Genomic DNA, 27,255 nt, shown 5'->3' with positions numbered 1-27,255 from the left:
GTGGACGTAACTCAACTCATCACATGTGCGGCGCGCCTCATGCTGCGGCAACACTGTCTACGGTATGTAACTAACGCGCTCTGCTTTTATGATTGCGAGTGGTCTGGTGTTGACATTTTGCTGCTATGTGTGCTCTAATTGGACTTATGAGCGCTGACCGTGATATTTGGCCAGAGCAGTACTAATTCCTGGCAGGCGACTTATATAGGTGGACTTGGGGTACTAGTAGCTGGTGTACGTCACGTACTAGCTACCCCTGGTATTTACGTTTGCTCGTGTGATGCTTTTCATTCCGGCGGCGACCCTATTATTCCAAAGAGCATGTTCCTGAACTCCTTTTCATTGATAATGAGGTTGGCCAACGAGCCGGTCGCTGACAGGCTTGTTGCTGGCCGGCTCGCCGCTGGAACGTGTTGGCATATAAGAGCCCATCTGGAATCCGGCAGACTCGTTCCCTCGCACGACCATGATTGCATATCAGGATGATGAAGAGACTCCTCTTCTACGACAGCCAGAGCAGTCGATAGCCAAGACACCTCTGCCCTGGAATCAATTCTGGATCATTTTGGTCTTGCAGTTTTCAAATTTCCTTGTTTTTCAGACCCTTGCCCCGTTTACCCCCGAAGTGCGTATTTTTTTATTCTGGTTGGAGATCGCCGCAACTGGGATTTTATCTAGCTGATCAGAGACATTGGCGTGACCGGCGGAGACGAATCCCAGGTTGGATACTACGCTGGAATCCTGGTGAGCATGTTTTCATCCTTCAATGTCTTCTGTTCTTTCCTGATATCATCCGAAGCACTCATCGTACTATGTCGCTCAAACATTGACCGTTCTCTATTGGAGTCAACTGTCTGACCATGTTGGGCGGAAGCCTTTGATACTAGTTGCTTTGTTCGCGATAGCTACTACGATGTTGTCGTTTGGGCTGTCAAGAACCTTTCTCGGTCTGCTGGCCAGGTTCGCATCTCAAATACATAAGTCATCATGACTGTCAGATACTGACTCGGATCTCCTAATTAGCCGTCTTATCTGCGGGGCATTCAATGGCGAAAATGGTGTCGTCAAAAACTTGTTGTTGGACATCACCGACGCAACGAATTTGCCCAAGGCATACGGATATATGCCAATTTCATGGATGTCAGCGTCCATCATTGGGTATGTGTTTTCAATGCGTTTGCTTGCTCTTGAAGCCGGATTGAAAATATCCTAGGCCGCTTGCTGGTGGATCGCTCTCCCGACCCGCAGACAGATTCCCTGAAATATTTGGGCGATCGGAACTGCTGAAGACCTATCCATACCTCTTGTCGTGTGCTGTTCCAGCTGTATGTGCTTCTATTGCTTGGCTAGTTACATATTTCTGTCTTAAAGAGGTGAGCGTGATTTTAAGTATTGTTATCTGGATAGCGCTGAGTACGGTAACAAGACCGTTTCTACCAGGGCACCCCTTTGGGAGCTGATTAAAGAATGGCTCTTGCGACGGCAATCTGCAAAACCTTCCACATCGTCGAGCCATGCTCAGACTAGTTCTGGTAAACCAAACGCTGAAGAGGCACCAAAGCCACTTCCGCTGCGCGCTGTGCTAACTCCAAAGGTCCTGACCGTCGTAGCAAGTAATGGCACACTGTCTCTATTTGATATAGCAGTGACCACTATCCTACCGGTTTTCTACGCGACGCCGATTGAACTCGGTGGTCTTTCCCTGGACCCTCCCCGCATTGGCGCTATATTCGCGACATCGGCTTTCGTCGGCGGCACATTCCAAATATTTTTCTACGCCCGAATACACGATCGCTTCGGCTCATATGCTATTCTTATGGCGGGTCTTGCCTCCGGCATACCTAGTGTAATTTTATTACCGGTGATCAATGCTCTCGCTCGAGCCCATGGAATGGGTCGGGCGGTGTGGTTAGCCATTGCTATTCAGCGTGTGCTGCTTGCTATCTTTGGGACGTGCTTCGGTATGTCCGTCCGACATTTCCTGTGTTCTGCTTGACTGAAAAGGATCATTAGCTTGCATGGCAATGTTTATCAGGGCCGCTGCTCCCAATCGCGCCTCGATTGGAGCAACCAATGGACTGGTCCAGTTTGTTAGCGAAGGAGCAAGAATGGTTGGCCCAGCATGTGGAGCTGCGGTCTTTTCTTATTCAATGCAGGAAGGTCGTGATGTGTGGTTGGCATACTATTTCATTTTATCACTGGGATTTCTCGCGATCGGCACTTCTGTGTTCCTTCCTCGAGATCCTCGTCTATGGGAAGAAGAAGGTAAATAGTATGATTACCACTGACATCACTGACATGTATAGATTTGTCGTCCACTCTATTTGTATCAATACAATGTATTTTTTTCACACTCGTAGAGACGAGAATATTATTCTGGTCGTGTTGCAATAGCCAAACACGCGGAGATGGTCCGGACAAAATTAACGGATGACAGAGAATATTAACTTGTGGCACCGGTGACTCTAGTAAGTTGCTGATGCATTGCGTAGCTTGTGTTCTTGTGTTCGAATGAGTTTTGAGTGCACCACTGCAGACTACTACTAGCCAGCCTGAGCCCATGGACGAATATGCGCACTAGCAGAAGTCATGAGAGAACAATCAGGTCAACCAGAGTATTGCCTCGATGATCTCGATTGAGCGGTGCATCGAAGCCACGGTGCCCAACTCAGGTATCTTATTGCCATAATATTGATAGACATGCATGATGCTGCACCGTGTGACCCAACGAGGACAGATCTGGGCAACGGAGTTCATATAATTATGACTAAGTACATGCGCAACTTATCAATAGCTTCATTAGTGCGTCTTCCAAGCTGTTGCACCATCGTAACTGATGCGGCTGCTGCGCAATTCCCCCTATACGGGGCCACTTGTGTAATAAGAAGTCTGCTTTTACGTTCGCGTGTGATTCCAGGTGTCGCTGATCAGAAAGAGCAGGTTCATGCGAACTGCCATTGTGCGGGCCAACAAACCGGTCAGCGATCACCTCATGAGATGATAAATATCAAGTTCACGTATAAGCTCCTGATCTTCTATCCGAGTCGTTCCCTCGTACGACGTAAGCACTGCCAGAACACTACAGTTCCCATAAAGTACTAAACACTGTCTGCGATACTGAAGCACAGTCTTCAGTATTACTGCCTTTTGGTGTAACAGTAAAGCGGACGACAGTTTGACCCTCTTACATACAACCATGATGGCACGTCAGGATGATGGGGAGACTCCTCTTCTGCAACAGCCAGACTCGGAGCAGTCGATGGTCAACTTGAAGACACCTCTGCCCTGGAATCAATTCTGGATCATATTGGTCTTGCAATTTTCAGATTTTCTTGTTTTTGAGACCTTTTCCCCGTTTATACCTGAAGTGAGTGTTTTTTTATTCTGCTTGGAAATGGCGATCGCCACAACTGGAATTTATCAAGCTGATCGGAGATATTGGCGTGACCAACGGAGACGATTCCCAGGTTGGATACTACGCCGGCATCCTGGTGAGCATGTTTATCCTTCAATGTCCTCCGTTCCATCTTGATATCATCCCAAGCACTCAGCGTACTATGTCTCTCAAACATTGACCATTCTCTATTGGAGTCAACTGTCTGACTACGTTGGACGGAAGCCTTTGATACTAATCGCTTCGTTCGCGATAGCTACTACGATGTTGTCATTTGGGCTATCAAGAACCTTCCTCGGTCTGCTGGTCAGGTTCGCGTCTCACATACATAGTTGTTATTGTCAGTTACTGACACCCCAATCAGCCGTATTATCTGCGGAGCATTCAATGGCGAAAATGGTGTCGTCAAAAACTTGTTGATGGACATCACCGACGCAACGAGTTTGCCCAAGGCATATGGATATTTGCCAATTTCATGGATGTCAGCGGCCATAATAGGGTAGGTGTATGCAGTACGTTTGCTTGTGCTTGACGAAGGATTGACAATATACTAGGCCGCTTGCTGGTGGATCGCTCTCCCGACCCGCAGACAGATTCCCTGAAATCTTTGGGCGATCGGAACTGCTGAAGACCTATCCATACCTCTTGTCGTGTGCTGTTCCAGCCGTATGTGCCTCTGTTGCTTGGCTAGTAACATATTTCTGTCTTAAAGAGGTGAGCGTAATTTTGAAAAAAAAAAAACTGGATCGCACTGAGTGCGGTAATCAGAGTGTTTCTACCAAGGCATCCCTTTGGGAGTTGATTAAGGGATGGTTCTTGCGACGATCACATGCGAAGCCTTCCACACCATCGGGCCATGCTCTGACCAGTTCTGGGGAAGAGTCAAACTATGAGGAGGTCCCGCCACAGCCACTTCCGCTGCGCGCTGTGCTAACTCCAAAGGTCCTGACCGTCATAGCAAGTAACGGCACCTTTACTCTGTTTTATATAGCACTCAACTCGATCCTATCTATTTTCTATGCGGCACCTATTGAACTCGGCGGTCTTTCCCTGGACCCTCCCCGTATTGGCACTATATTCGCGACATCAGCTTTTGCTAACGGCGCATTCCAGATACTTTTTTACACCCGTCTGCATGATCGCTTCGGTGCATACGTCATTTATATGACTGGCCTTTGCTCCGGTATACCTGTTGTGGTTTTATTCCCGGTGATTAATGCTTTGGCTCGAGCCCATGGAATAGGTTTGGCGGTGTGGTTGGCTGTTGCCATTCAACGGGTGCTGTTCACTATCTTGGAGATGTGCTTCGGTATGTCCATCCGGCATTTCCTGTGTCCTGTTTGACCGATAAGGACCCTTAGCTTGCATGGCATTGTTTATTAGAGCCTCTGCTCCCAATCGCGCTTCGATTGGAGCTACCAATGGAGTCATCCAGCTGGTTGCCGGAGGAGCCAGGATTATTGGCCCAGTATGTGGAGCTGCGGTCTTTTCTTATTCGATGCAGGAAGGTCGCGATGCGTGGTTGGCATACTATTTCTTCATGTCATTGGGATTTCTCGCTATTGGCACTTCTGTATTCCTTCCTCGGGATCCTTGTCTATGGGAAGAACGCAAATACTATGACTATCGGTGACATCACTGACGTGTCTTTATTTGTCGTTCACTCTGTTTATATTGCAATGCATTTACTGTACACTAGTGGAGACGGGGGCATCCTTTCTCGAAGCATTCTGTGCTTTCAAGTAAGGCGGTCATCAAGGAGACATACTGACGGTATGTAAAACACCTTGTTAGTATTCCTCCAATACTATCGACATCGATCATAACCGTGGCTATTAACGTGACGCGGCTCTCTCAATCAACTCGGTCAGCCTCATCTCAACTTGAAATCGAAGCAAGTCTGTAAGGTGTCCTAGGGTCAGCAACAGATGAGTGCAACCCTAGATGAAAGAGCAGTTACGATATTTGGTGCTACAGTGCCGTTGTTAGAACTTGACAAGGTGACAAGGATGCTTGGTGAAGTATGAGATAAAACTCACTTCCAACTTGAAGTCGAGTGGGATCCCGACATGAAGCATTGGATGTACACTCGTGAGTACCCCCCACACTTGCCTCATCTCTCAAACTGACCTCCATCTCTACGCGCCACAAAGAGGAAGTTAGCACTGGTCGGCGCGGATACATGCATTGACGAAGCTGCCAACTTCAATGGGTGAACATGCGCAGGTGAGTCAGTGAATGAGCTGTGCTTCTATCTTGATGTTTTTGCACTGGGGGAGAACGGTTGAGATTGCGTTGAGGTGCAGAAGGATTTGAAAAATAGTTGGAATGTACCGAGTCGACTCGCAATGACACCGGTGCACCCTTATAGAATACGATGCTGCACAATTGCCATCAAGACTCGAATAAATGACTGTGCTAAAGTAGAAAACAACGTGAGAGAGAGGTATTTGCCAAAGCAAGAAGACTACACCGTGAGGGTATCAAGGAAATATTTCTTGCAAACTGGGATGGTAGAGGATCCATGATCAACGTCTCTAAGTCGTAATTCTGTACCAGACGAAATTTAGCCATACGACATTATAGAACTCCACACTGATATATGAAACGATTTTCTGCTCGAGCGGCACTTTCGTCATCACGGCGTGTGTAGCACGGTTCAGTGCCCAGGCCGCCCTGGTACAGTCTATGGCAGCCCAATCATCCAAATCCTTGAATTCTTGTAGAAAGCTTCAACAATGTGTTTTGCGACAGCGTCGTCGGGAGATCGGGCGGTCAGTGGAGTGTTTCGCATCAAGCTGGGCATAGACTAAGAGCAATCAGCTGGATTGAAAGTACAAATACACGGGAACGCGAAATGTTGTACATTTGAGATAGTGTGTAGAAAGTAAAGATCAATGTCAATGTCATCATTCGCAAGACCAAAGCATTGTGTGATGCGGCAAGCACGATGCAAGGCTTGAAACTACGAAGACTGTGCTCCCGGGTGCTCTTTGACCCAGATCTGGGCAACGGAGTTCATTAATAATATTATGACCAAGTACTAGTAAACAGAATGCGCAACTTTTTAATAGCTTCATTAGTGCGCCTTCCAAGCTGTTGCACCGTCGTAACTGATGCGGCTGCTGCGCGATTCCCTAGAACGCGCTGCGCAAATAACTCATTGATCTTTGCTTCCTGCTGTTTAGGCATGATCGTAGACCTTGAAGCTTGATGCCTTGAGGTTTGGCCAGCAGCAAGGGTCCCCGGATTCAGGCCACAGCTTGGGGTACGTACCTACCCCCTATACGGGGCCACTTGCGTAATAAGAAGTCTGATTTTACGTTCGCGTGTGTTTCCGGGTGTCGCTGATCAGAAAGAGCAGGGTCCTGCGAACTGCCATTGGCCAACAAACTGGTCAGCGATCACCTAGGCCTCATTGGAACGAGATGATAAATATCCAGTTCACGTATAAGCTCCCGATCTTTTATCCGAGTCGTTCCCTCGTACAACGTAAGCACTGCCAGCACACTACAGTTCCCATCAGGTACTAAACACTGTCTGCGACACTGAAGCACACAGTCTTCAATACTACTACTTTTTGGAGTAACAGTCAAGCGGACGACAGTTTGACCCTCTTACATACAACCATGATGGCACGTCAGGATGATGGGGAGACTCCTCTTCTGCAACAGCCAGACTCGCCGGAGCAGTCGATGGTCAACTTGAAGACACCTCTGCCCTGGAATCAATTCTGGATCATATTGGTCTTGCAGTTTTCAGATTTTCTTGTTTTTGAGACCCTTTCCCCGTTTATACCTGAAGTGAGTGTTTTTTATTCTGCATGGAAATGGAGATTGCCACAACTGGAATTTATCAAGCTGATCGGAGATATTGGCGTGACCAACGGAGACGATTCCCAGGTTGGATACTACGCCGGCATCCTGGTGAGCATGTTTATCCTTCAATGTCCTCCGTTCCATCTTGATATCATCCCAAGCACTCAGCGTACTATGTCTCTCAAACATTGACTATTCTCTATTGGAGTCAACTGTCTGACTATGTTGGGCGGAAGCCTTTGATACTAATTGCTTCGTTTGCGATAGCTACCACGATGTTGTCATTTGGGCTGTCAAGAACCTTTCTCGGTCTACTGGTCAGGTTCGCGTCTCACATACATAGTTGTTATTGTCAATTACTGATACCCCGATCAGCCGTATTATCTGCGGAGCATTCAATGGCGAAAATGGTGTCGTCAAAAACTTGTTGATGGACATCACCGACGCAACGAGTTTGCCCAAGGCATATGGATATTTGCCAATTTCATGGATGTCAGCGGCCATAATAGGGTAGGTGTATGCAGTACGTTTGCTTGCTCGTGACGTAGGATTGACAATATCCTAGGCCGCTTGTTGGTGGATCGCTCTCCCGACCCGCAGACAGATTCCCCGAAATCTTTGGGCGATCGGAACTGCTGAAGACCTATCCATACCTCTTGTCGTGTACTGTTCCAGCTGTATGTGCCTCTGTTGCTTGGCTGGTTACATATTTCTATCTTAAAGAGGTGAGCTTAATTTTGAAAAAAAAAAAAATCTAGATCGCACTGAGTGCGGTAATCAGAGTGTTTCTACCAAGGCACCCCTTTGGGAGTCGATCAAGGAATGGGTCTTGCGACGATCACATGCGAAGCCTTCCACACCATCGAGCTATGCTCTGACCAGTTCTGGGGAAGAATCAAACTATGAGGAGGTCCCGCCACAGCCACTTTCGCTGCGCGCTGTGCTAACTCCAAAGGTCCTGACCGTCATAGCAAGTAATGGTACCTTGAGTCTGTTTCATATAGCAGTCAGCTCGATCCTATCTATTTTCTTTGCGGCACCTATTGAACTCGGCGGTCTTTCCCTGGACCCTCCCCGTATTGGCGCTATATTTGCGATATCAGCTTTCGCCAGCGGCGCATTCCAGATACTTTTCTACGCCCGTCTGCATGATCGCTTTGGTGCATACGTCATTTTACTGACTGGCCTTTGCTCTGGCATACCTGTTGTGATTTTGTTCCCAGTGATCAACGCTCTGGCTCGAGCCCATGGAATAGGTTTGGCGGTGTGGTTGGCCGTTGCCATTCAACAGGTGCTGATGGCTATCTTTGATATGTGCTTCGGTATGTTCATCCAGCATTTCCTGTATTCTACTTGACTGAAAACAACCCTTAGCTTGCATTGCATTGTTTATTAGAGCCTCTGCTCCCAATCGCGCTTCGATTGGAGCTACCAATGGAGTCATCCAGCTGGTTGCCGGAGGAGCCAGGATCATTGGCCCAGCATCTGGGGCTGCAGTATTTTCTTATTCGATGCAGGAAGGTCACGATGCGTGGTTGGCATACTATTTCTTCGTGACCTTGGGATTTCTCGCTGTTGGCACTTCTGTATTCCTTCCTCGGGATCCTCGTCTATGGGAAGAACGCAAATACTATGACTATCGGTGACATCACTGACGTGTCTTTCATTTGTCGTCTACTCTGTTTGTACCAATGCAATGCATTTACTGTACACTGGCGGAGACAAGAATATCCTTCCTCGGAGCATTCTACGCTTCCAAGTAAGGTGGTCATCAAGGAGACATACGGACGGTATGTGAAACACCTTATTAGTATTCCTTCAACACTATCGACATCGATTATAACCATGGCTATTAACGTGACGCGGCTCCCTCAATCAACTCGGTCAGCCTCAGCGACTGAGAATCTTATCGTGATTGGGTGCTAGTCATCGCAAACACGTACTATGATGTGGTGCTGTAGTGGCTAAACACGCTGTGATCAATTGATCGGCCTGCTTAACAGGAGAAATGTTTGGCATCAAGCTGGGCATAGACTAAGAGCAATCAGCTGGATTGAAAGTACAAATACACGGGAACGCGAAATGCTGTACATTTGAGATAGTGCTTAGAAAGTAAAGATCAATGTCAATATCGTCGTTCGTGAGACCAAAGCACGGTGTGATGCGGCAAGCACGATGGAAAACTTGAAACTACGAAAACTGTGCTCCCGGGTTTTCTTCAGGTGGCCGCAAGACGAGATGGTCCTGCCTCTGGTTGGGACTGACTGACCATCGGTTTCAATTCGATGTCTTCGCGCTGGGCAATTTGGATGCTACGACACCGCATCAGGTCATCCGTAGAACAAAAGAATGAGATTTTAATACCTTGGGGTAGGCATCGAGACATTGACAATATCTACTTGTTGTTCATTGTCAGCTGGCGGTGCGAGGCGAGATGGCCGTGCCTCAGGCTGTGACTGAAAAAAAGTCACTGGGTTCAATTCGACTTTTTTGGGGGCATCTAATTGGGTGCTACGGCAGTACATCAGTAAAACCATTTAATAAATAAATCATCTGGAGTTACCTGGTAGTAGGTATGGGAACGTTAGCAATGGAATGCTCGGATTCGTCATCCGAAGGGTCGTCATCATAGACTGGCCGTGGAACCGGTTTCTTCTTCTTTTTCTGGAACCAAGAAAGGCAGAAGAAGAGTACGTATGGTCGTTCTCCGTCGTCCACACCAACAGCATCACCCTAGCGAAGGATATGGTCAAATTTCACGACAATCAACAGAATTACAGAAAACAAACATATGTGGCTTGTCCAAGAGGAACGTCGACGACTCGCGGAGCTTTTCGTTTAGGTTGTTGCTCCTTTTTCTTTCCCTTCTTGTCAAATGTCGGCCGAATGCCATTGAAAAAGGTCCTGACATCAAGCGAGCGAGATGATGAAGGGCCTCCCGCGTGAGCGAGTGGCGATGCAGAGTAAGTGGCGTGCTGGTAGTTCACTGGCCGATTTCGGCGCTGGCCATGAATATATGACTAAGTAAATCAGACACTATTGAAGCGGGGACCATCAAATGGGGTTCAAACGACATACAATATGCAGTCCTTTGATCTGATCGAGAGTCAGGATGTATATCATATGCAGTGTTAGAAAACACACCTTGTTTTTGGTATGACCAGCCTTGGAATGAGTGCGTGTGAGCATGCGAGGGAGTGAGATCACAGTGGGGAGTAGTCACCTCGTTCTTCACGCTGGCCAGAGAAACACTTTCTGCTGCTGCGAGGACATCCTCAGGTATCTCCCATTGCGAGATTTTCTTGTCCTCGCCGCCACTGAATATGGAGCGTCCATCCACCGAGAATGCAACATAATACACCGGATCTGAGTGCTCAAATCGGGCGACTTCTGTGCCTGTGGGGAACTGCCATAATCGAACAGTGTGGTCACTAGATGCTGATGCAAGAAGGGTGCCGGTTGGGTTCAAGACGATATGGTAGATGTCTTTATTTTCGTCATGGCCCATCCAAGGATCACCAACCTGTTTCAATGTGGATGTGTCCCAACAGCGGATGACAGGATCTTTGTAATTACCGGCTGAGAAGAGATGTGCGTCATCAGGAGTCCAGGTGAGCGAGTGGTTGAATGCATTGTTAAAGCCGCGGTGGCCGTTGAATTGAGCAAGACATTTCCTTCGTTCCAAATCCCATATTTGGATATTTTCGTCGGTAGCAACACCGAGTTGACCGGTCGCAGAAAATCGAATGCAAGCGATGGGTGATCCGCACGCAAGAGGCTGACCTTTCCTCTGCCAGGAGGTCGTGTCCCATAAAATCACTGTGCGATCATATGACCCGCTGGCCAATATCTCGCCATCAGGGGAAATGTCCAAAGTAAACACAGCGTTTGTGTGACCTTCCAAGGGACCTGCCACGATCCTCCCACTCTCAACATCACGTACCCATAACCGCCAACACACCACTTTATCAGCATCGTGGACTTGAAAACCTTTTTTAGGATCGCTTGTTGGGTCATCTCCCTCAGCACTGACAACCTGTTTCCCGTTTCCCAAAAGTACAAGTGCGCCGACCCACTGCTTCACCACCCACTTTATCATCTCCTTGCCGTCCTCAAGCCTCCATATGCGTATTGTCTTGTCGAAAGACCCAGTCGCTATTCTCTTGCCATCCGGAAAAGTTGTGATTGAGGTGATCTCATCATCGTGACCCTCAAATGTCCTGACAGGCTCTTGATGTGATCCAGGTAGCTGTTTGGCATCCTTCATTCTCAGTTGTTCTCCTGAGGCCACTGAATTCCTCGGCTGTTATGCCTAGCTGGAAGTTAGAGACGGCAAAGAGGAGAATGCGAGAGATCTACCTATTGCTGAAGCAATGGTTTTGGTCAAGGTGCGTGGCTGGTGAAATACGTCCACAGCATGCAGCTCATTGCAAGAAGAACGACAAATTGCCTCATGTAGGCGCTTGTGCCGAAGCACTGCTTTATTCGGGACGACGCACTATATTTTTCGGTCCGTTTTGCCGTCGCAAACAAGCACTGGACACGAACCACTCCATAATATCCCTTAAGTCAGACTCGGACCTACCTTTTCTTGGGCACTACTCATGCCGCTCAGAGCTGGAAGTCTTCGAAGGCAAAGAACGTGACCGAACACGTGACCGCGTTAATGTGAGGTGCGTTACTCCGTGCCAGCTTGTCTTTTCCCTTAGATTTCTCCTGCTCCCATCCGCTGTATTCACCATGTCCACTTCCACCACTCCTACTTTAAAGCACCAAGTATTGGAAATGGCCAGCACGCTCGCTCCACAAGCTCACGACATTCACACTAATTCTGGCGTGCTGGAGGAGTCGCACTTTTTTCGTGAGCTTTTTGTACTCCTTTGTCACTAATAGTGTTTCTTTGTTTAGCCAGAAGATAAACCATCTGACTGGGTGATCTTGCCGCTCCAGTGTTCGTGACTGGGACCTTTGTTCCTTAGATCCCTCAAATAGCTCATGACCTCGATTCAACAGGTGCTGTAGTGAGGTATATCTCCGAATTTAATCAGCTGGTCATCCGGAGTCGAGTGTCGTAAGCCTTGCTGGAAGTCTATCAGTCTTTCGAATGCGATCGGGCGTTTGGTATGGGCAGCGTAAGCACTCCTCGTTTTGTACGTTTTTCAATCACTGTGCATCCTTTTAGACAACCTCATCCCCCAAAGATGGGCTCTGGTCAATGTTCTTGTGGGGTGTGCTTATTTTATGTATAGGAAGCCTCGGCCCTGGAGCGCCGGCGTCTCTCATAAGCTTGCTGTTCTGGTGGTTTGTTCAGGCTTTCGGATAGGCTGACGGAGTGTCGGTAGGTGCGGCAGTCATCGGCGACATCTATCTACAGGGTCAAGCGGGAGGTTCTGCTATGTGTATGTTCTTAGGGGTACATGTACTTACATTTGAGAATGTCTCAACGATTTATTACCTCTGTTATAGGCTTATCTTCTGGACGTCGCACTCTCACACATTACGGGGGGCACAGCAGCCCACTACAGGTCATAACGCAGCATGCACTTCTCGCTTGGAGTATGGGGCATTGTCAAGATGGTTCTCGTTCTTCCAGAGACAAGCCATTCGCATTCGGGAGGGATACTTGAGCTGACGTCTGGATTCAATGTCGTGTGGATCAATTCTCTCAGTATTTTCTCGTGGATTCGTAGTTCAATGATCATGTCAATTGTTTATCTTTGGCTTTCGTACATAGTCGATGATGTTTCAAGAGCATCGCCGAGGGATTTCACCGCGCAAGTTGATCATCTCGCTAGCACCCAGCCGTCGCGAGTCTACCTGAGCCTTCCAACAATAGCGACTGTAAAGGTCGGGCTATATCTCCTGCTACTGATCACAGCAGTTCCCTTGGTGGTGAAAGAATATCAAACTGACGTAGGACGATGTAGACCGTTTGGGAGATCAGACGGCCATTGAAGTGTTTTTCTCGAAGCTGGGTACAGACCAAGAGCAATCAACTGGATTAGAGAAAAATGCTGTACATGTGAGATAATAATGCGTAGAAAGTAAAGATCAATATCAATGACGTCATTCGCGAGACCAAAGCACGGTGCAAGACTTGAAACTACGAAGACTGTGCTCCCGGGTGCTCTTCAGGGGCCGAAAGACGAGATGGTCCTGCCTCTGGCTGGGACTGACTAGCCATTGGTTTCAATTCGATGTCTTCGCGCTGGGCAATTTGGATCCTAAGACACCACATCAGGTCATCCGTAGAACAGACAAATGAGGTTTTAATACCTGGGGGTAGGCATCGAGACATTGACAACGTCTACCTGTTGTTCATTGTCAACTGGGGGTGCGAGGCGAGATGGTCCTGCCTCCGGCTGTGACTGAAAAAAAGTCGCTGGGTTCAATTTGACTTTTTTGGGGGCGTCGGATTGGGTCCTACAGCAGTACATCAGTAAAACCATTTAACAAGCAAATCATCTGGAGTTACCTGGTAGTAGGAATGGGAACGTTAGGAACAGAATGCTCGGATTCGTCATCCGAAGGGTCGTCATCATAGACTGGCCGTGGAACCGGTTTCTTCTCCTTTTTCTGGAACCAAGAAAGGCAGAAGAAGAGTACGTATGGTCGTTCTCCGTCGTCCACACCAATGACATCAGGCTAGCGAAGGATACTGTCAAATTTCAACAATAAATGGAATTGCAAAACACACACATATGTGACTATTCCAAGAGGAACATCGACGACTCGCGGAGTCTTTTGTTTCGGCTGATATTCTTTTTGCTTCCCCTTCTTGTTGAATGACGGCTGAATGCTATTGAAAAAGGTCCTGACATCGAGCGAACGAGAAGGTGACGGGCGTTCCGCATGAGCGAGTGGCGATGCAGAGGAAGTGGTGCGTTGGTAGTTCACCGGCATATTTCGGCGCTGGCCATGAATATACGACTAAGAAGTAAATCAAAAAATATTGAAGTAGGGGCCACCGAACGGGGTTCAAACGACGTACATTATGCAGTCCTTTCGTCTGATCGAGAGTCAGGATGTATATCATATGCAGTGTTAGAAAACACACCTTATTTTTGGTACGACCAGCCTTGGAATGAGTGCGTGTGAGCATGCGAGGAAGTAATATCACGGTGGAGAGTAGTCACCTCGTTCTTCACGCTGGCCAGAGATACATCTTCTGCTGCTGCGAGCACATCCTCAGGTATCTCCCATTGCGAAATTTTCTTGTCCGCGCCGCTACTGAATATGGAGCGTTCATCCACCGAGAATGCAACACGATACACCTCATCTGAGTGCTCAAATCGGGCGACTTCTGTGCCTGTGGGGAATTGCCACAATCGAACAGTGTGGTCGTCAGATGCTGATGCAAGAAGAGTGCCGGTTGGGTTCAAGACGATATGGTTGATGTATTTATTTTCGTCATGGCCAGTCCAGGGATCACCAGCCTGTTCCCAGGTGGATGTGTCCCAACAGCGGATGGCAGCATCATCTTCATCACCAGCTGAGAATAGATATGCGTCATCACGAGTCCAGGTGAGCGAGACGTTCGCTGCATTGTTAAAGCCGCGGTGGCCGTTGAATTGAGTAAGACGCTTCCTTGGTTCCAAGTCCCATATTTGGATATCTTCTCTGGTAGCAACGCCGAGTTGACCGGTCGGAGAATATCGGATGTCATTAATGGGTGATCCGCACGCAAGAGGATGGCCTTTCCTCTGCCAGGTGGTCGTGTCCCATAAAATCACTGTGCAATCGAGCGACCCGCTGGCCAACATCTCGCCGTCAGGGGAAATGTCCAAAGCATTCACAGCGTTGGTGTGACCTTCCAAGGGACCTGCGACGATCCTCCCACTCTCAACATCACGTACCCATAACCCCCAATACGCCACTTTATCAAAATCGTCGTTTTGAAAACCTTCTTTAGGATCTCTTCTTGGGTCCTCTCCCTCAGCACTGACAACCTGTTTCCCGTTTCCCAAGACTACAAGTGCGCCGACACACTGCTTCACCACCCACTTTATCATCTCCTTGCCGTCCTCAAGCCTCCATATGCGTATTGTCTTGTCGAAAGACCCAGTCGCTATTCTCTTGCCATCCGGAAAAGTTGCGATTGAGTTGAACTCATTATCGTGACCCTCAAATGTCCTGACAGGCTCTTGATGTGATCCAGGTAGCTGTTCCTTCATCCCCAGTTGTTCTCCCGTTGAGTTCTTCGTCTGTTATACCTAGCGGGAAGTCAGATACGCCAAAGAGGAGAATGCGAGAGTTCCGCCTATTGCTGAAGCAATGGTTTTGGTCAAGGTGCGTGGCTGGTGTAACGTTTCTACAGCATGCAGCTTATTCCATGAAGAACGACATCGCCTCGTGAAGGCGCCTGGGTCCGGAAACATTGTGCCGAGGCACTGCTTCACTCGGGACGCACTATATTTTTGGTCTGTTTTGCCGTCGCAAACAAGCGCTGGGAGCCTGGGACACGAACCACTCATCATATCCTCCATCCGTCGTGCCCCGCTCTGCATGGCATACAATCCACTGAATCCGGTATTCTATCCCCCATAAACCCACTTCCGATTTTCGATCCCTACAACTCCGAACAGTCGTTCATAGTTCACTCACCCCTCTACGCGCTTTTCAGAATGGGACAAAACCTCCCATTACTCACACAGCGACCTGTTAAATTCCTTGGTGTGTACCACACATATGAAGATCGTCGTTTGAAAGTCAGTATTTTATCCATCTGCGTATGAACGATGTCTTCATTCCATTGACGACTTTCGCTTCTTTGCATCACACAGCCAGCATAGATGACAGGACCAACCGCCTACGGCTATCGTCTCAGTAATGTTATTATTCCTATCTTCTTCAAAGTCACTGGAGGCTGGTGATTTTATCTAATTTTCTCCAACACCTCAAGTTGCACTCAGCGAGTCACTACTGTCTTCATGTCCAGATTCTAGTACAAGCGCCAGCGCAGGCCCTTGGACCTAACACGACTCGGAGGACCAGCAAATCCAAGACCGGGACAACGAACGCATGCGAGACAGAACCGCAGGTACAGGTGCGAATTACATCGCAGGTACTGATACGAGAGCAACCACAAGCACTGCCAGTGTACTTCTGAGCTACACTTGAGAGCGCGTGCGAGAGTAGAAGAAGGCATCGGAAGCCGCTGTAGGATGCGCAGACTACTTTTGTTTCGTATTTTCTCGTGTCTGCGAGCTGCGTGCGCGTTGTTCTCCCTTGGTCCCAGTAATACGAGATTTCCAAACCCTGTGTAGGCATCTGCGCCACGGGAGAGGGGATCACCTTGACTCTGCCAGGTCGGCGAAACTTAGTTGATTAACCTTGGAACACCATTCAGATGAAGAGTACTTCGACATTCCGAGTCCCGAGTGCATTTTCGCCTCAGAGCAACACAGCGCCACCTCCTGTGATACATCTTACGCAAATGGAGCAGATGCTGTTCTCGCAGTGCGGAAAGATGCATTCCGTTACCTGCAGCATCCTCACAGTGGCGGATGATATGGCTAGGCAGATTATTGTCGCGACCTTGGATTTTAACACCAAGGAGCTAATATCGGCAACTTGGTCGAGAGTCGAGACGTGGACCATATCCTGGGGAATGACTGCGACTCTGTTTTCACATTTCCGAAGTTATACACCTAGTGTCCATGTACATATTATTGTGGACCACTGATAGCTAGTTCTCTGTTCCGCCAGCCATTTTTTGCGGAGTTCTGCCATCTGCCAGCTGGCACAACCAGTTCTGCCCACCCGGTCCAACTCGTACCTAATGCGGTTTCTGCGGGTTCGATTACGTGACTCTGCGGTGGCTCGATCTGGATTCGGATTCAGGCAACAGGTCTTCTTTGCCCTATCGACATGATCATGATGAAGAACGATATCGCGCGTACGATCAGCCGATTTTCCATCCGAGTTGTTCCCTCGTACAACCATGATTGCGCCTCAGGATGATGAGGAGACTCCTCTTCTGCAACAGCCAAAGCAGTCGATGGTCAAGACGCCTCTTCCCTGGGATCAATTCTGGATCATATTGGTCTTGCAGTTTTCAGATTCACTCGTTTTTGAGACCCTTTCCCCGTTCACCCCCCAAGTGAGTGTTTTAATGCTTGCAGTTAAAGATGGCCACAACTGGAATATTATCAAGCTGATCAGAGACATTGGTGTGACCGGCGGAGACGAGTTCCAGGTTGGATACTACGTTGGCATCCTGGTGAGCATGTTTTTTTCTTCAGTGTCCTCCGTCCTGATATCATCCCCAGCGCTCATCGTACTATGTCGCTCAAATAGTGACTATTCTCTTTTGGAGTCAACTTTCTGATCGCATTGGGCGAAAGCCTTTAATCCTGACTGCTTCGTTCACGATAGCTATTATGATGTTGTCGTTTGGGCTGTCAAGAACCTTTATCGGTCTGCTGGCTAGGTTCGCACCCCACATACATAGGTTATCATGACTGTCAAATACTGATTCGGATATACTGATTAGCCGGCTTATCTGCGGGGCATTCAATGGAGAAAACGGTGTCGTCAAAAATTTGTTGATGGACATCACCGACGCAACGAATTTGCCCAAGGCATACGGATATATGCCAATTCCGTGGATGTCAGCGGCCATAATAGGGTAGGTGTATTCAGCACGTCTGCTTGCTCTTGATGTTGGATTCACAATATTCTAGGCCGCTTGCTGGTGGATCGCTCTCCCGACCCGCCGATAGATTCCCCAACATATTTGGGCAATCGGAACTCCTGAAAACCTATCCGTACCTCTTGTCGTGTGCTGTTCCAGCTGTATGTGCCTCTATTGCTTGGCTACTTACATATTTCTGTCTCAAGGAGGTGAGCTTGATTTTTTGAACTGATATCTGGATCGCACTGAATGGGGTAACAAGAGCGTTTCTACCAAGGCACCCCTTTGGGAACTGATCAAGGAATGGCTCTCGCGACGATCGCATGTAAAACCTTCCACGTCATCGAGCCATGCTCTGGCCAGCTCTGAGGAGGTCCCGCCGCAGCCGCTTCCGCTACACGCTGTGCTAACTCCAAAGGTCCTGATCGTCGCAGCAAGCAACGGCACCTTGATTCTCTATGGTCTCACGATCAGATCGATCCTACCTATTTTCTATGCGACACCGATTGGACTTGGTGGTCTTTCCCTGGACCCTCCCCGTATTGGCGCTATATTCGCGACATCAGCTTTCGTCGGCGGCATATTCCAGGTACTTTTCTACGACCGTTTGCATGACCGCTTTGGTGCATACGTCATTTATATGACTGGCCTTTGCTCCGGCATACCTGCTGTGATTTTATTCCCGGTGATCAATGTTCTGGCTCGAGCCCATGGAATGGGTTGGCCGGTGTGGTTGGCCATTACCATTCAACTTATACTACTGGCTGTCCTGGAGATGTGCCAAGGTATGTCACCCCAGCATTTCCTGCGTTGCGCTCGACTGAGAGAAAGACCATTAGCTGGCATTGGATTGTTCATTAGAGCCTCTGCTCCCAATCGCGCCTCGATTGGAGCGGCCAATGGAGTCATCCAGCTGGTTGGCGGAGTAGCCAGGATTATTGGCCCAGTTTGTGGGGCTGCGGTATTTTCTTATTCGATGCATGAAGGTCGCGATGCGTGGTTGGCATACTATTTCTTTATGACAATGGGATTTATCGCTATAGGTACTGCTGTGTTCCTTCCTCGGGATCCTCGTCTATGGGAAGAAGAATGCAGATAGTATGACTATCAGTGACATACCCTGTATCTTGTCGTCCACTCCGTTTGTATTCATACAGTGCGTTTTCTGTACACTGGTAGAGACAATCGTATCCTTGGAGTATCCTGCTCTTTCAAGTCAGGCGATCAACAAAGGTGACGTACTGACAGTATATGAAACATCTTATTGATGTTCTCCCACTGGCGCTGCACGCTATCGGTGCTGTCGTATACGGCTGCTTCGAAATATGTGCTCTCTTCTGGTGCATCACTGGATTCTCGCTCGCAGTACTTAATATTGCCAGAGTGCTCAGCGGCGTCAGTGCTAAACGATAAACGATTTTTATTTGGCTAATTACGTTACTGAGCTAGGTAATAAGCTTACATAATCCAGTAAAAACACAAACACGATCTTAATACGTACATCTCTCGTGAGTTGAACGGGTCACTCAGCGAGCGACCACACGCACATTGAAATATGTTCAGCCTCTCTTCTGTTTGTTCCCTTATACCACTATGATCACGAGTCAGGATGATGAGGAGACTCCTCTTCTGCAACAGCCAGAGCAGTCGATAGCCAACTTGAAGACACCTCTGCCCTGGGATCAATTCTGGATCCTACTGTTCTTGCAGATTCCAGACCCTCTTGTCCTTGGGACCCTTTCTCCGCTCGCCCCCCAAGTAAGTATTTTGTAGTTGAACATGACTACAACTGGAATTTTGTCAAGCTTATCAGAGACATTGGCGTGACCAACGGAGACGAATCCCAGGTTGGACACTACGTTGGTGTCCTGGTGAGCCTGTCTCCATCTTTCACGGTCATCCGAATTTTCCTGATATCATCACAAGCACTCGTCGTACTATGTTGCTCAAATAGTGACTATTCTCTATTTGAGTCAACTGTCCGATCGCATTGGGCGGAAGCCTTTAATAATGACCGCCCTATTCGTGATAGCACTCACAATGTTGTCGTTTGGGCTGTCAAGAACGTTTCTAGGTCTGCTAGTCAGGTTCGTATGTCACATTCACAGTCGTCATCACCTGTCAATTGCTGATATCTTGATCAGCCGTATCATCTGCGGGACATTCAGTGGGGGCGATGGTCTCGTAAAAAACGCGTTGATGGACATTACTGACGCAACGAATTTGCCGAAGGCATACGGATATATGCCACTTCCATGGATGTTAGCGGCAATTATTGGGTAGGTGTATACAGTACGGATGCTTGCTCTGGAAGGAGGGTTGACAACATTCCAGACCACTCGTCGGTGGATCGCTCTTTCGACCAGCAGATAGATTTCCCGAGATCTTTGGGCGATCAGAACTCCTGAAAACCTACCCTTACCTCTTGCCATGCGCTGTTCCAGCTGTATTTGCCACTGTGTGTTGTCTAGTCACGTCTTTCCATCTCAACGAGGTGAGCATGGTTTTGAAAATCATATGGATCGTACTGAGTGCCACGAGAGCATTCCTACTAGGACGCCACTTTGGGAGCTGATCAAAGAATGGTTACCGCGACAGTCATATGCAAAGCCTTCCATGCCGTCGAGCGATGTTCTGGCCAGTTCTGGGGAAGCACACTTCGAGGAGGTCCCATCAAAACCTCTTCCATTGCGGGCCGTGCTGACACCAAGAGTTCGGGCCGCGGCAGCCAGTTATTGCACCTTGACTCTCTTTTATATCGCAGTTTTCTCAATTCTGCCTCTTTTCTATGCGACGCCAATTGAACTCGGTGGCCTTTCCCTTGATCCTCCACGTATTGGCGCCATACTCGCGGCATCAAGTTTCTCCCATGGCGCAGTTCAGCTTCTTTTCTTTTCTCGTTTACATGATCGCTTTGGCCCAGGAGCACTTAATATCGCTGGTGTTAGCTCCGGTATACCTATCGTCATGCTATTTCCAGTGATCAATGCTCTGGCTCGAGCCCATGGCCTGGGTTTGATGGTGTGGTTGTTAGTTGGCGTTCAACTTGGGTTGATGGCTATCTTGGCCATGTGTTACTGTATGTGAACCCAACACTTCCTGCGTTCTGCTCGACTAAGAAGGATCCGTAGCTTGCGTCACATTGTTTATTAGAGCAGCTGCTCCCAATCGTGCCTCGCTTGGAGCAACCAATGGTATCGCCGAGTTTGTTGCTGCAGGAGCAAGGATGATTGGCCCAGCATCTGTGGCTTCGGTATTTTCTTATTCGATGCAAGAAGGCCGTGATGCGTGGTTGGTATACTACTTCTTGACAGTAATGGCATTTCTTGCTATAGGTACTGCTCTGCTGCTTCCTCGCGATCCTAGCCTATGGGAAGAAGAACGCCAATAGTATTGACTATCCGAGAGCTGCATCTGTCGTATCTCTAGATCTGGCTCACTAGATTTGAGCTTTGTACAGCAAATTTTGTTGGTCTCAGACACGTACACGTGCTTCAAGTAGGAGGCTTCCTGCCCCCATTGCTGAATCCATCATGCATGAGGCACCCCCACCATATCAATTCGACCGAAATGGCATATTCTTGCAGACTGCCAGCGGGTCACGAGCGGCTGAATGGGCAGTCTAAATATAGACGTCAGGCCTTCGCCTCTCTGTCTGTCTCTTGTACATGCATCTCTGTCTCATACCATGATTACGCGTCAGGATAATGACGAGGAGACACCTCTTCTGCAACGGCCTGAACAGCCAATAGCTAGGACACCTCTGCCCTGGGATCAGTTCGGGATTATACTGTTCTTGCAGCTGTCAGATCCTTTTTCTTCTCAGACCCTCGCTCCGTTCACCCCCCAAGTGAGTGTTTGGATATGTTTCCTGTCTGCTTGGACTTAAGGCTAAAACTGGAACTTTGTCAAGCTCATCAGAGACATTGGAGTGACTCACGGAGACGAATCGCAGGTTGGTCACTATGTCGGCATCCTGGTAAGCATGTCTTTATCGTTCCTGCCCCTTCGTTCCTTTCTGATGTTCATTCCAAGCAATCATCATACTTTGTAGCTCATGCGCTGACTGTTTTCCATTGGAGTCAACTGTCCGACCACATTGGGCGAAAGCCTGTAATACTGACAGCTCTATTGACAATTTCTGTTTCGATGTTTTCGTTTGGGCTGTCGAAAACCTTTCTCGGTTTGGTGGTCAGGTTCGCGTGTTTAATATTGAATAATAGTCGTGATTGTCAATTACTGATATTCTTGACCAGCCGCGCTATCTGCGGAGCATTTAACGGGAGCAATGGCGTTATCAAGAGCATGGTAATGGACATTATGGACGCAACCAATTTGCCTTCGGCATATGGTTATGTACCACTCCCGTGGATGATCGGAACCGTAGTTGGGTAGGCATGCAGTACATTTTCTTGCTCTCGCACTGAAATTGACGATATTTTAGACCACTCGTTGGGGGATCGCTCTCCCGACCAGCAGACAGATTCCCTGATATATTTGGGCGATCAGAACTCCTGAAAACCTACCCATATCTCTTGCCATGCTCTGTTTCGGCAATATTTGCATCAGTAGCTTGGCTAGTCACGTATTTCCATCTTAAAGAGGTGAGCGTGATTTCGAAAACCCATATCTGGATCACGCTAAGTGTGGTAACGAGAGCGTTTCCACCAGGGCGTCACTTTGGGAGCTAATTAAAGGAGGGTTGTTCCGACAATCACATGTAAAGCCTTGCAAGCCATCGAGCCATGTTTTGGTCAATCCTGAGGAAGCAAATTCTGGAGAAGTCCCACCAAAGCCGCTTCCATTGCGCGCCTTGCTAACCCCGAAAGTTTCGACCGTAACAGCAAGTTATGCCACCATGGGCCTTTTTCATATGGCATTTAGCTCGATCCTACCTGTTTTCTATGCAACGCCGATTGAACTTGGTGGACTTTCCCTTGACCCTCCCCATATTGGCGCTATACTTGCGGCATCAGGCGTTGCACACGGCGTATTTCAGCTACTTTTCTATGCTCGGATACATGATGTCTTCGGGGCAGGAGCTATTCATATCACCGGTGTTAGCTCTGGCATACCCATCGTCATTTTATTCCCAGTGATCAATGCTCTGGCTCGAGCCCATGGGATGGGTGTAGCGGTGTGGCTATGTGTTGCCACTCAACTTGCGATGACGACTAGCCTGCTCATGTGCTACCGTATGTCAAATCAGCACTTCCTGCGTTCTACTTAACTGAGAAGGAACCCATAGCTTGCTTGACATTATTTGTCAGAGCAGCTGCTCCCAATCGTGCCTCGCTCGGAGCAACCAATGGAATTGCCCAGACAGTTGTCGCAGGAGCGAGAATCATTGGCCCAGCGTCTGCCGCTTCGATGTTCTCTTGGTCGATGCAAGAAGGTCATGATGCGTGGTTGGTATACTACTTCTTGATGGCAATTGCATTTCTCGCTGTAGGTACTTCTCTATTGCTCCCCCGTGATCCTAGTCTATGGGAAGACCACCAATGATATCACCGCGAACGACTTGTGTTATCTGTTTCCAGCCCATGTCCACTCTCTTCCATCAGTCCATCTCCCGAGTATGAAAATCGCAGCAGTCAAACAGAGACCTTACCTTGCACTTAGAACTGAAGGTAGCATTCTTTCTTGGAGGGAGCATTCTGCGCTTTCAAGCAAAGCGATCATGATGATGGGGACGTAAAGATGGTATGTAATACATCGTAATTATCCAGCACTATACAATATTAATCTTCATATCCGTGGCCGCGGCTCCCTCGGACTGAGATATCTCCATCGATCGAGAATTTTATGAGGATTTCTGGATGCTCGTCATTGTTGCAAACATGCTGATTGCACGAACACCCTCGAGTCCAGGCGGTTGTGGGACTGACCAGCTGGGTACAGAGCTAGGGTGCATAACCTGAAGTCATGGAGGGACTACGAGGCCAACCAGCATCATGGCCTGACCACGACTTTCATCACATGCTCCACCTCTGTGTTATCGCCATGACTTCCGCTTCCGCTCCAATGTTTCAACCCAGTGGCAAATAAACAACATATTGCGCGAATCACCGGGATTTGTACTAAGCTATGTCTTTTTGAAATTGTATGCTCTTGTGTGCGTTTATATGTGGTCGCAGGTGGGGTAAAATTAAATGCGGACCTGCCCGTGCTTGCTTCTGGATAATTATAGTACTTAGGAGGTCCATGCCTTTACGTTCAGATGGGCTGCCACCATAAGCAGCGTATTCCTATGGACAATGCACCCTCGAACTACTTATCGATCGGCCGCTCAATGGCCGGCTCATTTACACGAGTCTAACAGGCTGCGCCCACCGTCCATCTTTCTCTCATACCACCATGATAGCGCGTCAAAACGATGAGGAGACTCCTCTTCTGCAACGACCAGAGCAGGCGGTAGCCAGTACACCTCTGCCATGGGATCAATTCTGGATCATATTGTTCTTGCAGTTTTCAGACTCGCTTGTTTTTCAAACCCTTGCCCCATTTACCCCTCAAGTGAGTATATTTCCTCTGCTTGGAATTGAATCTGACCATAATCGGAATTTTTTCAAGCTCATCAAAGACATTGGCGTGACCCACGGAGACGAATCCCAGGTTGGACACTACGTCGGGATTCTGGTGAGATTGCGTTCGTCTCCGTTGTCCGTTATCCCTTTCTGATATCACCCCAAGCAATCATCGTATTATACGGCTCAGGCGCTGACTATTCTCCATTGGAGTCAATTGTCTGATCACATCGGGCGGAAGCCTGTAATTCTGACTGCTCTATTCGCGATAGCAGTTTCGATGTTCTCGTTCGGGCTGTCGAAAACATTTGCTGGTCTGGTGATCAGGTTCGAGTGTTAAATAACCATCATAATCGTCAATTACTGATATCCTGATCAGTCGTGCTTTCTGCGGGGCATTTAATGGCAGCAATGGCGTCATCAAAAGCATGGTGATGGACGTTACTGATGCAACCAACTTGCCGAAGGCATACGGCTATATGCCCCTTCCATGGATGTTAGGGACTTTAGTTGGGTAGGGAACAGTATCTCTTGCTATTGAAACGGGAATAACAATATCATAGACCACTCGTTGGTGGATCGCTCTCCAGACCAGCAGATAGATTCCCTGGGATCTTTGGGGGATCAGAACTTTTGAAAACCAACCCATACCTCTTACCATGCGCTGTTCCAGCTATATTTGCCTCGGTGGCTTGGCTAGTTACATATTTCCGTTTCAAAGAGGTGAGGGTGATTTTTTTAAAGACCAAGTCTGGATCACACTAAGTGCGGTAACGAGAGCGTTTCAATAAAGGCACCATTTTGGGAGTTGATTAAAGGATGGCTCTTGCCACAGTCATATGCAAAGCCTTTCACACCATCGAGCAATGCTCTGGCCATCTCTCAGGCAGCGAACTCTGAAGACGTTTCATCCAAGCCACTGCCACTGTGCGCCTTGCTAACTCCAAAAGTCCTGATTGTAACAGCAAGTTATGTTACCATGGCTCTGTTTTACATGGCATTTAGCTCCATCCTACCTGTTTTCTACTCCACCCCGATTGAACTCGGTGGCCTTTCCCTTGACCCTCCTCGCATTGGTGCTATACTTGCGGCATCAGGTGTCGCACATGGAATATTTCAGTTACTTTTCTACGCGCGCCTACACGATCGCTTCGGTGCAGGAGCCATTCATATCTTTGGTGTTGGCTCCGGTGTACCTATCATCATTTTATTCCCAGTGATCAATGCGCTCGCTCGAGTCCATGGCCTGGGTTTGGCGGTGTGGATGTGTATTGGCGTTCAACATGTGCTGGCAACTGGCTTGGTCATGTGCTATCGTATGTCAACCAAGCCCTTCCTACGCTTTACTTGACTGAGCAGAAGTAGCCTGCTTGGCATTATTTATCAGAGCTGCTGCCCCCAATCGCGCCTCGCTTGGTGCAACCAATGGAGTTGTCCAGCTGGTTGTAGCAGGAGCGAGGATTATGGGTCCAGCATCTGCAGCATCGGTCTTCTCTCTTTCAATGCAGCAAGGTCGCGATGCGTGGCTGGTATACTACTTCTTGATGGCAATTGCATTTCTTGCTGTAGGTACTTCTCTATTACTTCCCCGTGATCCTAGTCTATGGGAAGATCACCAATAGTATGACCGCGAGTGACCCGTATGTTATCGGGTTTCAGCCTTGTATAACACTGTGCCCCGTTTGTATCAGTATACTCGATGTGTATGTTTCATTCATGAAGAGGAACAACTGTTTGTATTGCATTACGGTCGAGACTACATAGCGTTTTCTGGGTATGGGACATTCAAACAGATATTTTTTGCGTCTCAACTCCTTGCAGTCCTATATCTGTTGTTTCAATGCCGGTCAGCATACTCGTTCACGAAAAAAAGCTTTGAAAAAAAGCTTGAAGCGGCGAGGAGCTTTGTAAATTTTGAACACGGAGACAAACAGAGGGCTGGCTACTTGCAGACCACTAAATACAGGTGAATCAACATCCTTCTCCAAAGATACAATCACAGCGTGGTCTGGGGTGGTGCATGCTTGGCATGCAACTGCGCTGCCATGCGCATGCAGAACTGAACGTATTGTATTCACTCCCGAGTCCCGAGCTGTGTAAACCCCCTGGGAGACCCGCAATCCTTAACATCCTTCATAGTGGACAGGAGGGCGAAACTTTCTCAGGTAAACTTCGAGCGAGGGCCCGAGGGATCATTACGGCAATAAGATACAGTCAAGATTGAGTTGTTTTGGCCTGGTCATGAATAGTCAAGGAAGTCTCCAGCCGAGAGACTCGGATGGAGTCTATGGTTCGTTAGCCATCTTCGTGGGTCAGGGATGTACACGACCCTGATACTGCCTCGTGGTTGACGTACCTTCTAACCCGTAGACTATCCCATTGGAGGGTCATGGATACAAGAGGACCTATGTATAGCAGCTGATCGGATGGCTAAAGACACCAGATCAGTCGTGCACAGATACCTCTCAGACGCAGAAGAATCCTAAACGGTACTGGTCCAAAGGGCGATCGGGGTAGCCGATAAGAGATTTCGTCGGCTCAAAACTGCTACCAATTCGTCTCCTCTAGCTAGCAGACTACTGCATTTCAGGGACAGCTGGCTGCAATGGGTGCGATAGATGTGGTCCGCCCGGTGCTTGCTTGGATGCTGTGGCTGCGGCTGCGGCTTCGCTGATCGACGTTGCTTGCTATGACACATAGATACATGAAAATGCGTGAGTATTTCTTTCGATGCGCATTTCAGTCGACAAGTGGAACATGGCGGTTCATGACAAGAGGGCCTCGGCAGACACCGAGTGTGCCGTACCAGACAGTACCACGCCTTCTCATTTTTCCCTACTCACGAACGGAGTTCGAACACTAACTTATGTTCCTGCCGAG

The 27,255-nt window shown here is 48.4% G+C and overlaps 7 protein-coding genes across 7 annotated transcripts; all 7 read left to right on the top strand.

Annotated features, from left to right (window-relative positions):
• The first annotated feature begins 25 nt into the window (after window positions 1-25).
• DEU56DRAFT_168265 (major facilitator superfamily domain-containing protein) lies at window positions 26-2,554 on the top strand. The gene is made up of 7 exons (XM_041344876.1): window positions 26-625; window positions 679-744; window positions 800-960; window positions 1,024-1,158; window positions 1,214-1,373; window positions 1,427-1,961; window positions 2,014-2,554. Exons 1-7 carry the CDS (start codon window positions 467-469, stop codon window positions 2,271-2,273), a joined length of 1,476 nt encoding a protein of 491 aa, XP_041211335.1. The 5' UTR covers window positions 26-466; the 3' UTR covers window positions 2,274-2,554.
• A 274-nt stretch (window positions 2,555-2,828) lies between these two features.
• Window positions 2,829-5,088, top strand: DEU56DRAFT_853304 (major facilitator superfamily domain-containing protein). The gene is made up of 10 exons (XM_041355220.1): window positions 2,829-2,887; window positions 2,941-2,977; window positions 3,025-3,061; window positions 3,129-3,367; window positions 3,426-3,491; window positions 3,545-3,705; window positions 3,759-3,893; window positions 3,949-4,108; window positions 4,163-4,703; window positions 4,756-5,088. The coding sequence occupies exons 2-10, from the start codon at window positions 2,945-2,947 to the stop codon at window positions 5,025-5,027; spliced, it is 1,644 nt and encodes a 547-aa protein (XP_041211334.1). The 5' UTR covers window positions 2,829-2,887; window positions 2,941-2,944; the 3' UTR covers window positions 5,028-5,088.
• Window positions 5,089-6,904: 1,816 nt separating this feature from the next.
• Window positions 6,905-8,897, top strand: DEU56DRAFT_168252 (major facilitator superfamily domain-containing protein). Its single transcript, XM_041344875.1, has 6 exons — window positions 6,905-7,320; window positions 7,374-7,534; window positions 7,588-7,722; window positions 7,778-7,937; window positions 7,994-8,534; window positions 8,587-8,897. Exons 1-6 carry the CDS (start codon window positions 7,024-7,026, stop codon window positions 8,856-8,858), a joined length of 1,566 nt encoding a protein of 521 aa, XP_041211333.1. The 5' UTR covers window positions 6,905-7,023; the 3' UTR covers window positions 8,859-8,897.
• Window positions 8,898-16,941: 8,044 nt separating this feature from the next.
• On the top strand, window positions 16,942-19,069 carry DEU56DRAFT_168121 (major facilitator superfamily domain-containing protein). Its single transcript, XM_041344874.1, has 7 exons — window positions 16,942-17,314; window positions 17,369-17,434; window positions 17,484-17,644; window positions 17,708-17,842; window positions 17,898-18,057; window positions 18,111-18,633; window positions 18,688-19,069. Exons 1-7 carry the CDS (start codon window positions 17,156-17,158, stop codon window positions 18,945-18,947), a joined length of 1,464 nt encoding a protein of 487 aa, XP_041211332.1. The 5' UTR covers window positions 16,942-17,155; the 3' UTR covers window positions 18,948-19,069.
• A 286-nt stretch (window positions 19,070-19,355) lies between these two features.
• Window positions 19,356-20,966, top strand: DEU56DRAFT_168075 (major facilitator superfamily domain-containing protein). Its single transcript, XM_041344873.1, has 5 exons — window positions 19,356-19,606; window positions 19,654-19,719; window positions 19,775-20,127; window positions 20,183-20,342; window positions 20,390-20,966. Exons 1-5 carry the CDS (start codon window positions 19,442-19,444, stop codon window positions 20,933-20,935), a joined length of 1,290 nt encoding a protein of 429 aa, XP_041211331.1. The 5' UTR covers window positions 19,356-19,441; the 3' UTR covers window positions 20,936-20,966.
• A 1,710-nt stretch (window positions 20,967-22,676) lies between these two features.
• On the top strand, window positions 22,677-23,043 carry DEU56DRAFT_787057 (uncharacterized protein). The gene has a single exon (XM_041352397.1). The coding sequence runs from the start codon at window positions 22,699-22,701 to the stop codon at window positions 22,945-22,947; it is 249 nt and encodes an 82-aa protein (XP_041211330.1). The 5' UTR covers window positions 22,677-22,698; the 3' UTR covers window positions 22,948-23,043.
• A 1,059-nt stretch (window positions 23,044-24,102) lies between these two features.
• Window positions 24,103-26,139, top strand: DEU56DRAFT_899705 (major facilitator superfamily domain-containing protein; the record flags this gene model as incomplete). The annotated part of the gene is made up of 9 exons (XM_041356490.1): window positions 24,103-24,364; window positions 24,422-24,487; window positions 24,542-24,702; window positions 24,755-24,889; window positions 24,939-25,098; window positions 25,142-25,691; window positions 25,765-25,904; window positions 25,945-26,015; window positions 26,067-26,139. The coding sequence occupies exons 1-9, from the start codon at window positions 24,206-24,208 to the stop codon at window positions 26,137-26,139; spliced, it is 1,515 nt and encodes a 504-aa protein (XP_041211329.1). The 5' UTR covers window positions 24,103-24,205.
• Window positions 26,140-27,255: the final 1,116 nt, after the last annotated feature.

The sequence above is a fragment of the Suillus clintonianus genome (assembly GCF_016758775.1).
Source record: "Suillus clintonianus strain FC179 chromosome Unknown DEU56scaffold_16, whole genome shotgun sequence".
Classification (NCBI taxonomy): domain Eukaryota; kingdom Fungi; phylum Basidiomycota; class Agaricomycetes; order Boletales; family Suillaceae; genus Suillus; species Suillus clintonianus.
This window is presented reverse-complemented; position numbering and strand designations above follow the sequence as displayed.

Bases quoted from the DNA above. Each gene is read 5' to 3' on its own strand.
- DEU56DRAFT_168252 (XM_041344875.1), top strand. From the start codon at position 7,024: ATGATGGCACGTCAGGATGATGGGGAGACTCCTCTTCTGCAACAGCCA. The intron at 7,321-7,373 runs GTGAGCATGTTT...TATCATCCCAAG, and splicing joins GATACTACGCCGGCATCCTG to CACTCAGCGTACTATGTCTC. The intron at 8,535-8,586 runs GTATGTTCATCC...AACAACCCTTAG, and splicing joins TATCTTTGATATGTGCTTCG to CTTGCATTGCATTGTTTATT.
- DEU56DRAFT_853304 (XM_041355220.1), top strand. From the start codon at position 2,945: ATGCGAACTGCCATTGTGCGGGCCAACAAACCG. The intron at 3,706-3,758 runs GTTCGCGTCTCA...CACCCCAATCAG, and splicing joins TTCCTCGGTCTGCTGGTCAG to CCGTATTATCTGCGGAGCAT. The intron at 4,109-4,162 runs GTGAGCGTAATT...TGCGGTAATCAG, and splicing joins CATATTTCTGTCTTAAAGAG to AGTGTTTCTACCAAGGCATC.
- DEU56DRAFT_787057 (XM_041352397.1), top strand. From the start codon at position 22,699: ATGCCACCATGGGCCTTTTTCATATGGCATTTAGCTCGATCCTACCTG.
- DEU56DRAFT_168075 (XM_041344873.1), top strand. From the start codon at position 19,442: ATGATCACGAGTCAGGATGATGAGGAGACTCCTCTTCTGCAACAGCCA. The intron at 19,720-19,774 runs GTGAGCCTGTCT...TATCATCACAAG, and splicing joins GACACTACGTTGGTGTCCTG to CACTCGTCGTACTATGTTGC. The intron at 20,343-20,389 runs GTGAGCATGGTT...GAGTGCCACGAG, and splicing joins CGTCTTTCCATCTCAACGAG to AGCATTCCTACTAGGACGCC.
- DEU56DRAFT_168265 (XM_041344876.1), top strand. From the start codon at position 467: ATGATTGCATATCAGGATGATGAAGAGACTCCTCTTCTACGACAGCCA. The intron at 745-799 runs GTGAGCATGTTT...TATCATCCGAAG, and splicing joins GATACTACGCTGGAATCCTG to CACTCATCGTACTATGTCGC. The intron at 1,374-1,426 runs GTGAGCGTGATT...TACGGTAACAAG, and splicing joins CATATTTCTGTCTTAAAGAG to ACCGTTTCTACCAGGGCACC.
- DEU56DRAFT_168121 (XM_041344874.1), top strand. From the start codon at position 17,156: ATGATTGCGCCTCAGGATGATGAGGAGACTCCTCTTCTGCAACAGCCA. The intron at 17,645-17,707 runs GTTCGCACCCCA...TATACTGATTAG, and splicing joins TTTATCGGTCTGCTGGCTAG to CCGGCTTATCTGCGGGGCAT. The intron at 17,843-17,897 runs GTAGGTGTATTC...ACAATATTCTAG, and splicing joins ATGTCAGCGGCCATAATAGG to GCCGCTTGCTGGTGGATCGC.